Source organism: Pseudophryne corroboree, chromosome 8, assembly GCF_028390025.1.
Source record: "Pseudophryne corroboree isolate aPseCor3 chromosome 8, aPseCor3.hap2, whole genome shotgun sequence".
Lineage (NCBI taxonomy): Eukaryota > Metazoa > Chordata > Amphibia > Anura > Myobatrachidae > Pseudophryne > Pseudophryne corroboree.
In genome coordinates, this window is record NC_086451.1 from 442,735,076 (window position 1) to 442,748,872 (window position 13,797).

The window sequence follows — 13,797 nt, forward strand, 5'->3', positions numbered from 1 at the left end:
TGGAGCAGTAATTTCTGCTAATTACTCCTTTACTGCACAGATGGGGCGGGAGGGAGAACACTAAACTGTAGAATGTGGCATTGGGCTGAATGAAGGGGCCCCGGTACATGACTTCCAGGGTGGTATGGGGTGTTTAATATGTAAGGGAGGGGTCGATAGTGGAGTGGGCTTCATTTTCATCATTTTCTGGTGGGAGGGCAGCTTTCTTGACTGCAGATATGTCAAGTTCCTTGAAAAATATTTCTTAGCTTTGCATGGGATAAAAAATTAGAGTGTCTCACCTGTCAGGAGGTTCTGGGGAATTGGGGATCAGAGTGCAGAAGCCAGAACAATCCACCAACAAATATACAAAACTGCATATTAGGCGTGTGGAGCTTGAGCAGGGACCAGCTGCTTGAAGGCTGATATCTCTGGTTCTGAGCATAGTAGAGACAAGCTGCCAGTGTCCACCGAAAGGGAGGAGTCACAGCTTTTGAAATGTACCATCAGAAAAACTCTAAGTCATACAGTGCCTGAGATATCTTGATGGTAATAGCAATTAACAGGCTTGGATGGGGACCACTGCTTTGGACTCAGATATCTCAGGTTCCCCAGGGCCAATTTAAAAAAAATCTGGTACCCCTGGAAAGAGGGGACCCTCAGCTATCAGCCTAGGGCCCTTATACTCCTGGGGTCCTTGAGCAAGAGCCCATTGAGCCCATATGAAAAGACGGCCCTGGACATGGTTTGACCAGTGGGGTAATTCAGACCTGATCGCCGGGGTGCGTTTTTTGCATCCCTGCTATCAGGTAGTCGCCGCCTACAGGGAGAAATTGCTGTGCAGGGGTGCGATCGCATGTGCAGGAGAGCAGCACAAACAGCAGTTTGTGCAGTCTCTGAACAGCCCAGGACTTACTCTTCCAGTGCGATGATTGGGGCCAGAGCCGACGTCAGAAACCCTCCCTCCAAATGCCTGGTCCCTCCTGCGTTTTTCCCGGACACTCCTGTAAAACGGTCAGTTGCCATCCACAAACATCCTCTTCCTGTCAGTCACCGTGCGATCGCCCATGCGATTGCTTTTTTCGCACCATCCCATCGCTGCCCGGCGCTGCGGTGCACGTGCATGCGCAGTTCAGACCTGATTACAGGCTGTACGAAACCGCAGCCTAGCGATCAGGTCTGAATTAAACCCCAGGTGCAAAGTTACTGCTTTCTTTTCCTTTGGTCCCAACTTAGAATCAGTCCCCGTGGAAAGCTGTGCTAACACCCAATAAAAGATGCAACATCATTTTTACTGGCCCTCCCACTCAACCCTCTTATGATGGGGCTGTAAGAAGTGTTGGGTACTAATACTGTAAGCTATCTCAATAAACAAAGCATACTTGCCTATTCTCTTCTATGGACAGAAGCTGGAATCAAAGTGCAGCTGGCTACTGAGGGTTGCAAGGTCGGGTGCTTTTCGTCATTTAGCCCCGCCCCCATTACGACATAAACCCACTTGCAGCATATTGGCCCCACCCTCTCAATAGGAACCTGCAATGCCCTATATTATGCTCCCGAGTTTACTAGGAAGTGCCTGGAATGTGGGAGATCCACTTACTCTTTCAGGGGTCCCAAAAAAACTGAGCGTTTCCCAGACCTCCCAGGAGAACAGGTGCAGTAAGTATGATATAAAGACAAGATAAAGCGGTAGTATTTATTTGGGAAAAGATAGAAGCGGAAATCCCATCACACACGTTATGTCTTTGCCACTTAGGAAAGAGAAGGAAGGAACATCTGGTGAAGAAACTCTTACCTATTATATCAGTAAAGGCCTTCTTCATATCGTCAACATTTTCCATTCTGAAAGAATGTCTTTCACCAGGTTTCTTAGATGCGATATCATTGACCTCTGTATGACTTACGTCACCCAGGCCAAAGACGTAAATATCTGTAGCGATGAGAGGGAAATTAGCCATGTGGTAGAGAATTAATTGGACTTCAAAAGTGATAGACAGAGGATATGAAAAACTGGATCTTTTTTCTAGGTTGACACTGTCTAGGTCGACCACTATTGGTCCACATTAACTAGGTCGACAGGGTCTCTAGGTCGACATGTTCTAGGTCAGTGATGGCTAACCTTGACACTCCAGCTGTTGTTGAACTACACATCCCAGCATGCCCTGCATCAGTTTTAGCATGGACAAATAACAAAACTGTAGCAGGGCATGCTGGGATATGTAGTTCAACAACAGCTGGAGTGTCAAGGTTAACCATCACTGTTCTAGGTCGACAGGTCAAAAGGTCGACATGAGTTTTTCACAGTTCTTGTTTTGAACTTTTCATACTTAACGATCCATGCGGACTACGATTGGGAATAGCAACCTGTGCCAAGCGCAGCTAGGCACCTTGCTCGAAGCGAGGGGACACGGTGCACTGATTGGAGTTCCCAGTCACTGTACGGAGAAAACGACACAAAAAACCCCCATAAAAAAACTCATGGCGACCTTTTGATCTGTCAACCTGGAACATTTCGACCTAGCGTCCCTGTCGACCAATAGTAGTCGACCTAGACACTATCGACCTAGTTACCATCGACTTTACATACCACACCCATGAAAAACAGCAATGGTTCACAATAGTTAAATGTAATATTCACCGTTCTGGATGCTTTTGGAGACAGAAAGCACATGGCTCCGTCTTTAGGTGATGCAGAAGTTATTTAAGATTAACATTAACACTTCCCATATACATGCAATGATAAGCTTTAAGCTTTCTCTAAGTAGGTACCTTAAGATCAATATTTTATAAATATCCTCTCCTTGGGGGTGTTAAACCTGGTTTAAAGTAAACCCTACATCGGATTCAGGAACACAGTGACAGGCAAGTGTTCACTATACACGTTTCTAGTTTCCAAGGTCAGGATACTTATAAAGATATAATATCAGCATATGTCTATGCAACACAGATTAATCAGTTTCACAGCAGTAGTGAATATTTATATTTTCTCCATAATTACCAGCAGTCCTGTAACAATAGGAATCATAAGTTACTGTGTACTTCTGTTCAGGTGTCAATATACAAAAACCCCTCTGAGGTTCCAAACTACTTCCTCAGTGAGCCAAAAGGTGCCCATACACTAAGACGATATGGGATGATACGACGCATCAGGCCGACGTATCACGAGTAAGTGGACCACATCGTGTGTGATCCACTTATGATTCGGATCTGAGGTGCGCTCCCGGGGGTCGCAAACAGGGTTTTTAGATCTTACCCGCAGCAGGTAGGATCTGGCCGGTCGCTTACGATGATGTGCTTTAACGATAGATCGCACGCGATCTAATGTTGGCACATCGTGACTGAGGTGACCTGGACTCACGATATCGTAAGTCCAGGAGCTGCCGGTGGCTAGTGGGGAATTGAAGGGGTATCGCATGCGACGGAGCAAATACCTCGTTCTAGTGTATGGGCACCATTACTCTGAACACTCACTTAGCTTGCTCTCCTATGAAGATAAACAACTGTAAACATACGTATAATTACTTCAGTGGTTCCCAAACTGTGCGCCGCGGCTCCCTGGGGTGCCACGGCGCTGTGACAGGGGTGCCGCAGCCTAGCAACCGTTTGTCCGCATTTTTTTTCTTTTTACTTGCGAGGGGAGTGCTGGCAGCAGGAGAGGCAGTGTGGCCAGCCAGTCCATTCAGTCAGCCCAGCCGGCGCCGGGACGGGATGTGATGTGCGGGCTGTGTTTGTCCGCATGATGCGGCTACGGGAGGGGAGTGAGGGCAGCAGGAGAGGCAGGATCAGTCTGTCCGTGCCGCTGCTCAGGTAGCCGGTGCCGGGGCTAGCGGCTGCAGCGGACATACACTGGGCACGGGGGGGCTGGTGGTTAGTGTTGTGGAGGGAGAGGAGGAGCAGGCTGCTACAGTGTGCACTGCGCACAGGGGGGGGGGGGAGAGGAGGAGCAGGCTGCTACAGTGTGCACTGCGCACGGGGGGGGGAGGAGGCGCTGGCTGCTACAGTGTGCACAGAGCCGGAGGGAGAGAGTGCAGGCTACAGTGTGCACAGAGCCGGAGGGAGAGAGTGCAGGCTACACAGTGTGCACAGAGGAGGGGAGGGCGCAGGGGCAGGGAGAGACGAGAGTGCAGGGCAGCTGCATCTGGGCAGTGTGGTGTTAGCCAGCGGGAGAGGGAGGAAGAGGAGAGCTGCGGCTGGCCAGTGTGGAGTAAGCCAGCACTGAGGGGAGGGGGGGGGGGGGGTTGTGCGGGATGTGCTGTGGCTGTGCCCAAGGTCAGCCAGCTCAGGTGCTGGGGGAGTCATCCTGGGGGGAGGGGAGGTGTTATTGTGCAGGTTGTGACCGCGTGCTTTGGGGAACCTGTGACTGGAATCAGCCGGCTGGGGGTGCAGGTGTAAGCAGGTTGCAGTGGCCGAGGAGTGCGCTGAAGTGGCCGAGGAGTGCGCTGAAGTGGCTGAGGGCCGAGGAGTGCGCTGAAGTGGCCGAGGAGTGCGCTGAAGTGGACGAGGAGTGCCCTGGAGTGACCGAGGAGTGCCCTGGAGTGACCGAGGACCAGGAGTCCTCTGAAGTGGCCGAGGAGGGCCCTGCACTGACCGAGGAGTGCGTTAAAGTGGCCGAGGAGTACCCTGGAGTGACCGAGGAGTGCCCTGGAGTGACCGAGGAGTGCGCTGGGCAAGGGACCTGATGGCTGATTGAAGTCCTGGCCGCTGTGACAGAGGAGCTGGCTGAGAAAGTGAGTAAAATATTAATATGTGATACTGTATGTGAGATGCGGCATAGGGAAATCTATAGGAGGGGGGTGCCTGCTATAAGTGACTTATATGCAGAGGCATCTCCTCGGAGGAGGCGACCCGTGTGCAGACTACGTGTGTGGGCCCCCTCCTCTCCCATAGTTATCAGCGCTGCTGATAGCCCTCTGACCACTAGAGACTCTACAGTGCATGCGCAGGACACCGAAAAAATAGGCACTGTGCCAGAATCTCTAGTGCTCAGTGCGCTAGTAGCGGCGGTGGCGTCTACGGGAGAGGAGGGGGCCCACACGAACACCGATGGATGCCGGAAAGGTAAGTATCGAAAAAATGGGTGCAGTGTGTGCGGTGCGGCCCCCCTCTGGACACAGGGGCCCGCACACTCTGCACCAGTGGCGGAACTAGCGAGCGGTGGGCCCAGGTGCGAGAAAATGCTTTGCGCCCCCCCCCCCTTCCCCCCCATCCAAGTCCACCCCCTCACCCCTGGAGAGGATCTGGTGAGGGGAATTTGCTCAGGACCAGGGAAATGGATACCTAGCAAAAGTGCCGTAACAGTTTAAAAAAAGGGACAGTTCGGTAATTATTTTGGCTTAAGGGTGCCTTGAAAAAGTCAGGGAGACCCAAAGGGTGCCTTGGACTAAAAAAGTTCGGGAACCACTGAATTACTTTGTCCAGTTGCAAAATGTTTAACCTCAATAAACTGCCAAGAAAGTAGCTTCAGCAGTAAAGAATTTGCCTCCTGAAATGAATTTCTCACCTGATCCGTATGCTGTGTCAGGTTATACACAGTTGAGTACTTGTAATCAGCCCTGTTTGGAGATTCTGCTGCTTGCATTTACTTAACAATATAAAGGTGTAGGTGCTAGCAGAGGGTGCGTAATGTGACCGCTGTCTCTAGAAGTAAATAACTTGCAGATAGTTAGAATAGAGGGGCTTAATATACTCAAGAAGGTAACCTGGAACACTGTATGTGGGTGAAAAATAGGATTTAATTACCTACCGGTAAATCCTTTTCTCGTAGTCCGTAGAGGATGCTGGGGTCCATTTTAGTACCATGGGGTATACACGGTGCCGCAGGAGCCTTCAGCACTTTAAGACTTTTCAACAGTGTGAACTGGCTCCTCCCTCTGTGCCCCTCCTCCAGACCTCAGTATAGGAACTGTGGCTGAGGAGACGGACAACTTAGAGAGAAGAATTTACATTAAACTAGTGGCGAGATTCACACCAGCTCACACCATACAAAACATGCCGCCTAACATGGCCTTCAACATAACCCATGCCAAGGTGCATGCATAACAACAGCAACTGCTGTGAACATTTTAACACATGAGAACCTGTGTAAAAGACAAAACGTAATATGCAGGAAAATTTAACACTGGGCGGGTGCCCAGCATCCTCTACGGACTATGAGAAAAGGATTTACCGGTAGGTAATTAAAATCCTATTTTCTCTTACGTCCTAGAGGATGCTGGGGTCCATTTTAGTACCATGGGGATGTACCAAAGCTCCCAGTACGGGTGGGAAAGTGCTAATGTTCCTGTAGAACTGACTGACCAAACTGAAGGTCGTCAGCAGCCAAGGGGTCAAACCTGTAAAACTTAGCAAACGTGTTTGCCCCTGACCAAATAGCTGCTCCGCAAATTTGCAACGTCGAGACACCCCGGACAGCCGCCCAGGAAGAACCCACTTTCCTTGTAGAGTGGGCCTTTACCGAACTCGGTAACGGCAATCCTGCAGTGGAATAAGCATGCTGAATGGTACCTCTGATCCAGCGCGGAATAGTCTGCTTAGAAGCAGGACCCCCAATCTTGTTGGGGTCATAGAGGACAAACAAAGATTCTGTTTTCCTTATCCAAACCGTTCTTGCAACATAAGTCCTCAACGCTCTGACGACATCCAAGGACTTTTGAAACGGCTGAGGTGTCAGAAGCCACTGGCACTACCACAGGTTGGTTGATATGGAAATAAGACACAACCTTTGGAAGAAAATGGTGACGCATCTGCAGTTCAGCTCTATCTTCATGAAAAATTAAATAAGGACTCTTGTGTGACAGAGTCCCTAATTCAGACACTCGTCTGCCTGAGGCCAAGGTCAACAGCATGACCACTTTCCAAGTGAGAACTTCAACTCTACCTCTTGTAGAGGCTCAAAACAGTCCGATTTAAGGAATTGTAACACCACATTAAGATCCCATGGCGCCGCAGGAGGCACAAAGGGAGGTTGGATGCGCAGAACCCCCTTCACGAACGTCTGGATCTCAGGAAGGGAAGCCAACTGTTTCTGAAAGAAAATGGACAAGGCCGAAATTTGGAACTTGATAGACCCTAATCTCAAGCCAGCATCCACACCCGCCTGTAGAAATAGGAGAAGACGTCCTAATTTAAACTCCACCGCAGGAGACTTCTTGGATTCACACCAAGATACATATTTTCTCCAAATACGATGGTAATGTTTGGACGTTACCCCTTTCCTGACCAGAATAAGTGTGGGAATGACTTCAATGGGAATACCCTTACAGGCTAGGATCTGGCTCTCAACAGCCATGCCGTCAAACGCATCCACGGTAAGTCTTGATAAACAAATGGCCCCTGCTGAAGCAGGTCCTCGCGAAGAGGAAGAGGCTGAGGATCTTCCAGTAATAACTCCTGAAGATCTGGATACCAAGCCCTCCTTGGCCAGTCTGGAGCAATGAGAATTGCTCGAACCCTTGTTCTTCTGATTATCTTGAGAACTTTTGGTATTAGTGGAAGTAGAGGTAACAGATGCACCGACTGAAACACCCACTGGGTCACCAGTGCATCCACAGTACTATTGTTTGTGGGGCTCTCGACCTGGAACAATATTTCTGAAGCTTCTTGTTGAGACGAGAAGCCATCATGTCTACTTGAGGAACTCCCCAAAGACTTGTCACCTCTGCGAAGACTTCTTGGTGGAGGCCCCACTCTCCTGGATGGAGATTGTGTCTGCTTCCCAGTTGTCCACTCCCGGAATGAAAATTGCCGACAGAGCTTTTGCATGTCTTTCTGCCCAGAGGAGTATGTTTGTCACCTCTGCCACTGCCGCTCTGCTTTTTGTTCCGCCCTGGCGGTTTATGTAAGCTACTGCCGTTACATTGTCTGACTGGATCTGTATGGGACGACCTTGAAGAAGGTGTGCTGCTTGATGAAGGCTGTTGTACACAGCTCTCAATTCCAAAATGTTTATGTGAAGGAGTACTTCTTGACTTGACCATCGTCCATGGAAGCTTTCCCCTTGCGTGACTGCTCCCCAACCTTGGAGGCTTGCATTTGTGGTCACCAGGATCCAAGTCTGAATCCCGAACCTGCGTCCCTCCAGGAGGTGAGAACTTTGAAGCCACCACAAGAGTGAAATTCTGGCTTTTGTTGATAGGATTATCTTCTGGTGCATGTGTAGTTGCGATCCGGACCACTTGTCCAGTAGGTCCCATTGGAACACCCTGGCGTGGAATTGGGCAAATTGTAGAGCCTTGTAGGCCGCTACCATCTTCCCCAGCAGGCGGATGCACTGATGAATCGATACACGTGCTGGTTTTAAAACTTGTTTGACCATGCTCTGGGTCTCCAGAGCCTTTTCCACTGGTAGGAATACTTTCTGTGCTTCCGTATCCAATATCATTCCCAGAAATGATAACCTCACAGTGGGTTCCAATTGTGATTTTGGAAGGTTTATGATCCAACCGTGCCGTTGAAGCACCGTCAGGGAAAGTGCAATGTTCTGCAATAGTTTCTCCCTGGATCTCGCTTTTATGAGGAGATCGTCTAAGTATGGGATGAGTTTGACTCCTTTCTTGCGAAGAACCATCATCTCCGCCATCACCTTGATAAATATTCTCGGAGCCGTGGAGAGCCCTAAAGGCAATGTTTGGAACTGGTAGTGGCAGTCCTGTACCGCATCTCAGGTATGCCTGATGTGGTGGGTAGATGGGAACATGTAAATAAGCATCTTTGATGTCCATCGATACCAGAAATTCCTTTTCCTCCAAGCTGGAGATCACCGCTCTCAGGGATTCCATCTTGAATTTGAACCTTTTCAAATAAAGGTTCAAAGTCTTTAGGTTTAAAATCGGTCTGACCGAGCCATCCGGTTTCGGCACTACAAACAGGCTTCAATAAAACCCTATTTCCTGTTGTGACACAGGAACTAAGGAAATTACATTGTCTTGACATAATTTCTGTATTACGTTCAGCACTTTTGCTCTGTCCTGAACAGAAGCTGGTAAGACTGATTTGAAAAATCGGCATGGGAGAAGGTCCTGAAATTCCAATTTGTACCCTTGGGATACTATCTGCAATACCCAAGGATCCAGATCTGAGTGAACCCAGACCTGGCTGAAAGACAGTAGACGTGCCCCCACCCGATCGTACTCCCGCAGGGGAGCCCCAGCGTCATGCTGAGGTTTTAGCAGAAGTAGCTGTTGACTTGTGCTCCTGCGAGACTGATGGTGTTGTAGATTTTTTACTTCTTCCTCGCCCTCTTCCTGCGAAGAAGGAGGTACCCTTTGCCTTTTTGGACTTGTTGGGCCGAAAGGATTGCATCGTATGAGAGTGAAATCCTTTCCTAGGTGGAGCAGCTGCGGAAAGCAGAAATGCTGACTTGCCTGATATAGTTGTTGAAATCATGGCATCCAGCTCGTCTCCAAAGAGGGTTTCGCCATTGTAAAGAAGCGCCTCAATATTATTTTTTGATTCCGCATCAGCATTCCATTGGCGGATCCACAGCGCCCTGCGGGCTGAAATCGCTATAGCGGAGGATCTTGAACTCAGCAACCCAATATCCTTCATAGCTTCAACTAAGTAACCTGCAGCATCTTTGATATGGCCGAGAGTTAGGACTATTTCATCCCTGTCAACTGTGTCTATGTTAACAAGCAAGTTGTCAGACCATTTTTCCACAGTGTTACCTACCAACGCACAAGCAATGGTGGGCCTGAGCAGCGTTCCGTTAACCGTATATATGGATTTTAGGGTTGGTTCTAATTAACGGTCAGCTGGATCTTTTAAAGTAGCTGAACCAGGGGCAGGCAAAACTATTTTCTTAGACAGTCGAGAAACTGAGGTGTCTATCACTGGGGGTGTCTCCCATTTGTGCCTGTCTTCCTCAGGGAAAGGGTATGCTACACCTACACGTATCCTTCTGGGAAGGGTACATTTCTTCTCAGGGTTAGCCAAGGATTCTTCAAAGAACGCACTCAAATCTTTTGAAGGAGGAAAAGTCACAACCTGCTTTTTATTAAATCTAAAATAATCCTTTTCCTCTGGGACCAGTGTTGTTACAGGAAACTCCAACACTTCCTTTATAGCAACTATCATACATTGTATGCTTTTGGCTAATTTGGGGTCTACCCCTCTCAAATCCCCAGTGTCGAGTCAGAGTCGGAATCTGTGTCTGTGTCACCTTGCATTATCTGGGAACTGGATGGGACCTGAGTGGATGATATGGAGGGGTCAGTAAACAGTGCATCCTCCACAGACTGCCTCCAATATTTAGTCTGTTGTTCAGACTCAGAGAATTTCTTTGCAAGCATTGACATATTCTTTTGCAACATTCTCACCCACTCCGGCTCCTTCTGAGAGGGAAGGGCCACCACATTACCCTCTTGTGTATCTAAAATGGGTTCTTTCTGGGAATAACCCTCCCCAGTGTCTGACATGTTACACACTTGTACACACACACACACACACAGACACACACACACACACACACACACACACACACACACACACCTATCACACAGGGGAGCTATTGGGGATAGACCAACACTAAAGTCTATCAGAGAGACACAGAGGGATCTGCCAGTCCACACACTGCGCCTTATTGTGAATTGTGGAAATATTACCCACTTACAGCGCATATACCAATAATAGGCCCACAGACCTAATTATAATGAACACTCTCTGCCCCTTCTATAACACCCTGTACTTGTATCAGCGTTGTCATGAGGAGAAACAGCGTTCAGGAGCTTCACACTGGAGTTTCTACAGGAAAAAATGGCACCCAGTGAGTGTTCTGGCAAGTCTGAGGAGAAGCCCCACCCTTCAGCCTCAGCAATGTAATTATTTATACTGGCTGGGGATGGCACATCAGCGGCTGTACATGTATGTACCCTTTTTGCCAGTGAGAGTAAGGTTTAAAAACATGCCCTCAGAGCGTGCCCCTCCCCGCGCTCTGCACCCTTGTGCTGAGAGACATGGTGCGCAGCGTCCCACCGCTGTGCGTGTACCTGTATGCCACCAACGATGACCGGAGGATCCCCTCTCTGCAGGACTCCGGTAATATACTCACCAGCCTTCTGACTTCTGGCTCTGTAGGGGGTGGCGGCAGTGCTGTGGGAGTGAACGCTGGCCAGGCTTGGGCTGTGTTCAGTACCCTTCAGGAGCTAATGGTGTTCTGTCAGCGGAAGCAGAATCATTAACTAATTGAGAAGTTGGTTCCTACTTCCCCCCCTAAGTCCCACGAAGCAGGGAAGCGGTTGCCAGCAGCTTCCCTGTAAAATAAAAAACCTAAGAAAGTCTTTTTCCAGCAAAGCTCTGTAGAGCTCCACTAGTGTGCATCCAGTCTCCTGGTCACATTTTCTAAACTGAGGTCTGGAGGAGGGGCATAGAGGGAGGAGCCAGTTCACACTGTTGAAAAGTCTTTAAGTGCCGAAGGCTACTGCGGAACCGTCTATACCCCATGGTACTAAAATGGACCCCAGCATCCTCTAGGATGTAAGAGAAAACTCCTAGTTTAGTGGAGAATCTGCTATATGATAGATTATTGCCAGACAGAGGCGGAACTACCATTGGTGCAGCAGGTGCATTACACCGGGGCCCCTGAGGACTAAGGGGCCCACTGCTGCCCAGCAATGCTTTATTCCCTGGCCCCCCCACAGACCATTTTGAGCAATGTCAGATGAATGGCACAGTGCAGAGAGCAGGGTGTGAACTATGCCTGAGGGACCTGCCCCATACCTTAAGGGGGCCAGGGCTGTGTGCCGGACTGAGAGCGGGATGTATTAAAATACATTGCCGCCCCTCGCCGCCTACCGCAGCGATGCTTATGATATATGCAATTAACATTGCGATGCAGTGACACGATACCTGTGAGGTGGTGTGGAGGGGGGTCTCCATCACATCTCAGGGCTCTCCACTAGAGATGAGCGCCGGAAATTTTTCGGGTTTTGTGTTTTGGTTTTGGGTTCGGTTCCGCGGCCGTGTTTTGGGTTCGACCGCGTTTTGGCAAAACCTCACCGAATTTTTTTTGTCGGATTCGGGTGTGTTTTGGATTCGGGTGTTTTTTTCCAAAAAACCTAAAAAACAGCTTAAATCATAGAATTTGGCGGTCATTTTGATCCCTAAGTATTATTAACCTCAAAAACCATAATTTCCACTCATTTTCAGTCTATTCTGAATACCTCACACCTCACAATATTATTTTTAGTCCTAAAATTTGCACCGAGGTCGCTGTGTGAGTAAGATAAGCGACCCTAGTGGCCGACACAAACACCGGGCCCATCTAGGAGTGGCACTGCAGTGTCACGCAGGATGGCCCTTCCAAAAAACCCTCCCCAAACAGCACATGACGCAAAGAAAAAAAGAGGCGCAATGAGGTAGCTGTGTGAGTAAGATTAGCGACCCTAGTGGCCGACACAAACACCGGGCCCATCTAGGAGTGGCACTGCAGTGTCACGCAGGATGTCCCTTCCAAAAAACCCTCCCCAAACAGCACATGACGCAAAGAAAAAAAGAGGCGCAATGAGGTAGCTGTGTGAGTAAGATAAGCGACCCTAGTGGCCGACACAAACACTGGGCCCATCTAGGAGTGTCACTGCAGTGTCACGCAGGATGTCCCTTCCAAAAAACCCTCCCCAAACAGCACATGACGCAAAGAAAAAAAGAGGCGCAATGAGGTAGCTGTGTGAGTAAGATAAGCGACCCTAGTGGCCGACACAAACACCGGGCCCATCTAGGAGTGGCACTGCAGTGTCACGCAGGATGTCCCTTCCAAAAAACCCTCCCCAAACAGCACATGACGCAAAGAAAAAGAAAAGAAAAAAGAGGTGCAAGATGGAATTGTCCTTGGGCCCTCCCACCCACCCTTATGTTGTATAAACAAAACAGGACATGCACACTTTAACCAACCCATCATTTCAGTGACAGGGTCTGCCACACGACTGTGACTGATATGACGGGTTGGTTTGGACCCCCCCCAAAAAAGAAGCAATTAATCTCTCCTTGCACAAACTGGCTCTACAGAGGCAAGATGTCCACCTCATCATCACCCTCCGATATATCACCGTGTACATCCCCCTCCTCACAGATTATCAATTCGTCCCCACTGGAATCCACCATCTCAGCTCCCTGTGTACTTTGTGGAGGCAATTGCTGCTGGTCAATGTCTCCGCGGAGGAATTGATTATAATTCATTTTAATGAACATCATCTTCTCCACATTTTCTGGATGTAACCTCGTACGCCGATTGCTGACAAGGTGAGCGGCGGCACTAAACACTCTTTCGGAGTACACACTTGTGGGAGGGCAACTTAGGTAGAATAAAGCCAGTTTGTGCAAGGGCCTCCAAATTGCCTCTTTTTCCTGCCAGTATAAGTACGGACTGTGTGACGTGCCTACTTGGATGCGGTCACTCAAATAATCCTCCACCATTCTATCAATGTTGAGAGAATCATATGCAGTGACAGTAGACGACATGTCCGTAATCGTTGTCAGGTCCTTCAGTCCGGACCAGATGTCAGCATCAGCAGTCGCTCCAGACTGCCCTGCATCACCGCCAGCGGGTGGGCTCGGAATTCTGAGCCTTTTCCTCGCACCCCCAGTTGCGGGAGAATGTGAAGGAGGAGATGTTGACAGGTCGCGTTCCGCTTGACTTGACAATTTTGTCACCAGCAGGTCTTTCAACCCCAGCAGACTTGTGTCTGCCGGAAAGAGAGATCCAAGGTAGGCTTTAAATCTAGGATCGAGCACGGTGGCCAAAATGTAGTGCTCTGATTTCAACAGATTGACCACCCGTGAATCCTTGTTAAGCGAATTAAGGGCTCCATCCACAAGTCCCACATG

The 13,797-nt window shown here is 49.2% G+C and overlaps 1 protein-coding gene across 1 annotated transcript in view; it reads right to left on the bottom strand.

Moving 5' to 3' along the window:
- LOC134949511 (complement factor B-like) overlaps nucleotides 1–13,797 on the bottom strand; it is a 295,509-nt gene that overhangs the window by 110,807 nt on the left and 170,905 nt on the right. Inside the window, exon 10 of the mRNA XM_063938124.1 lies at nucleotides 1,775–1,909. Within this exon, the coding sequence (XP_063794194.1) occupies nucleotides 1,775–1,909 (135 nt within the window). The remainder of the gene's footprint in view (nucleotides 1–1,774; nucleotides 1,910–13,797) is intronic.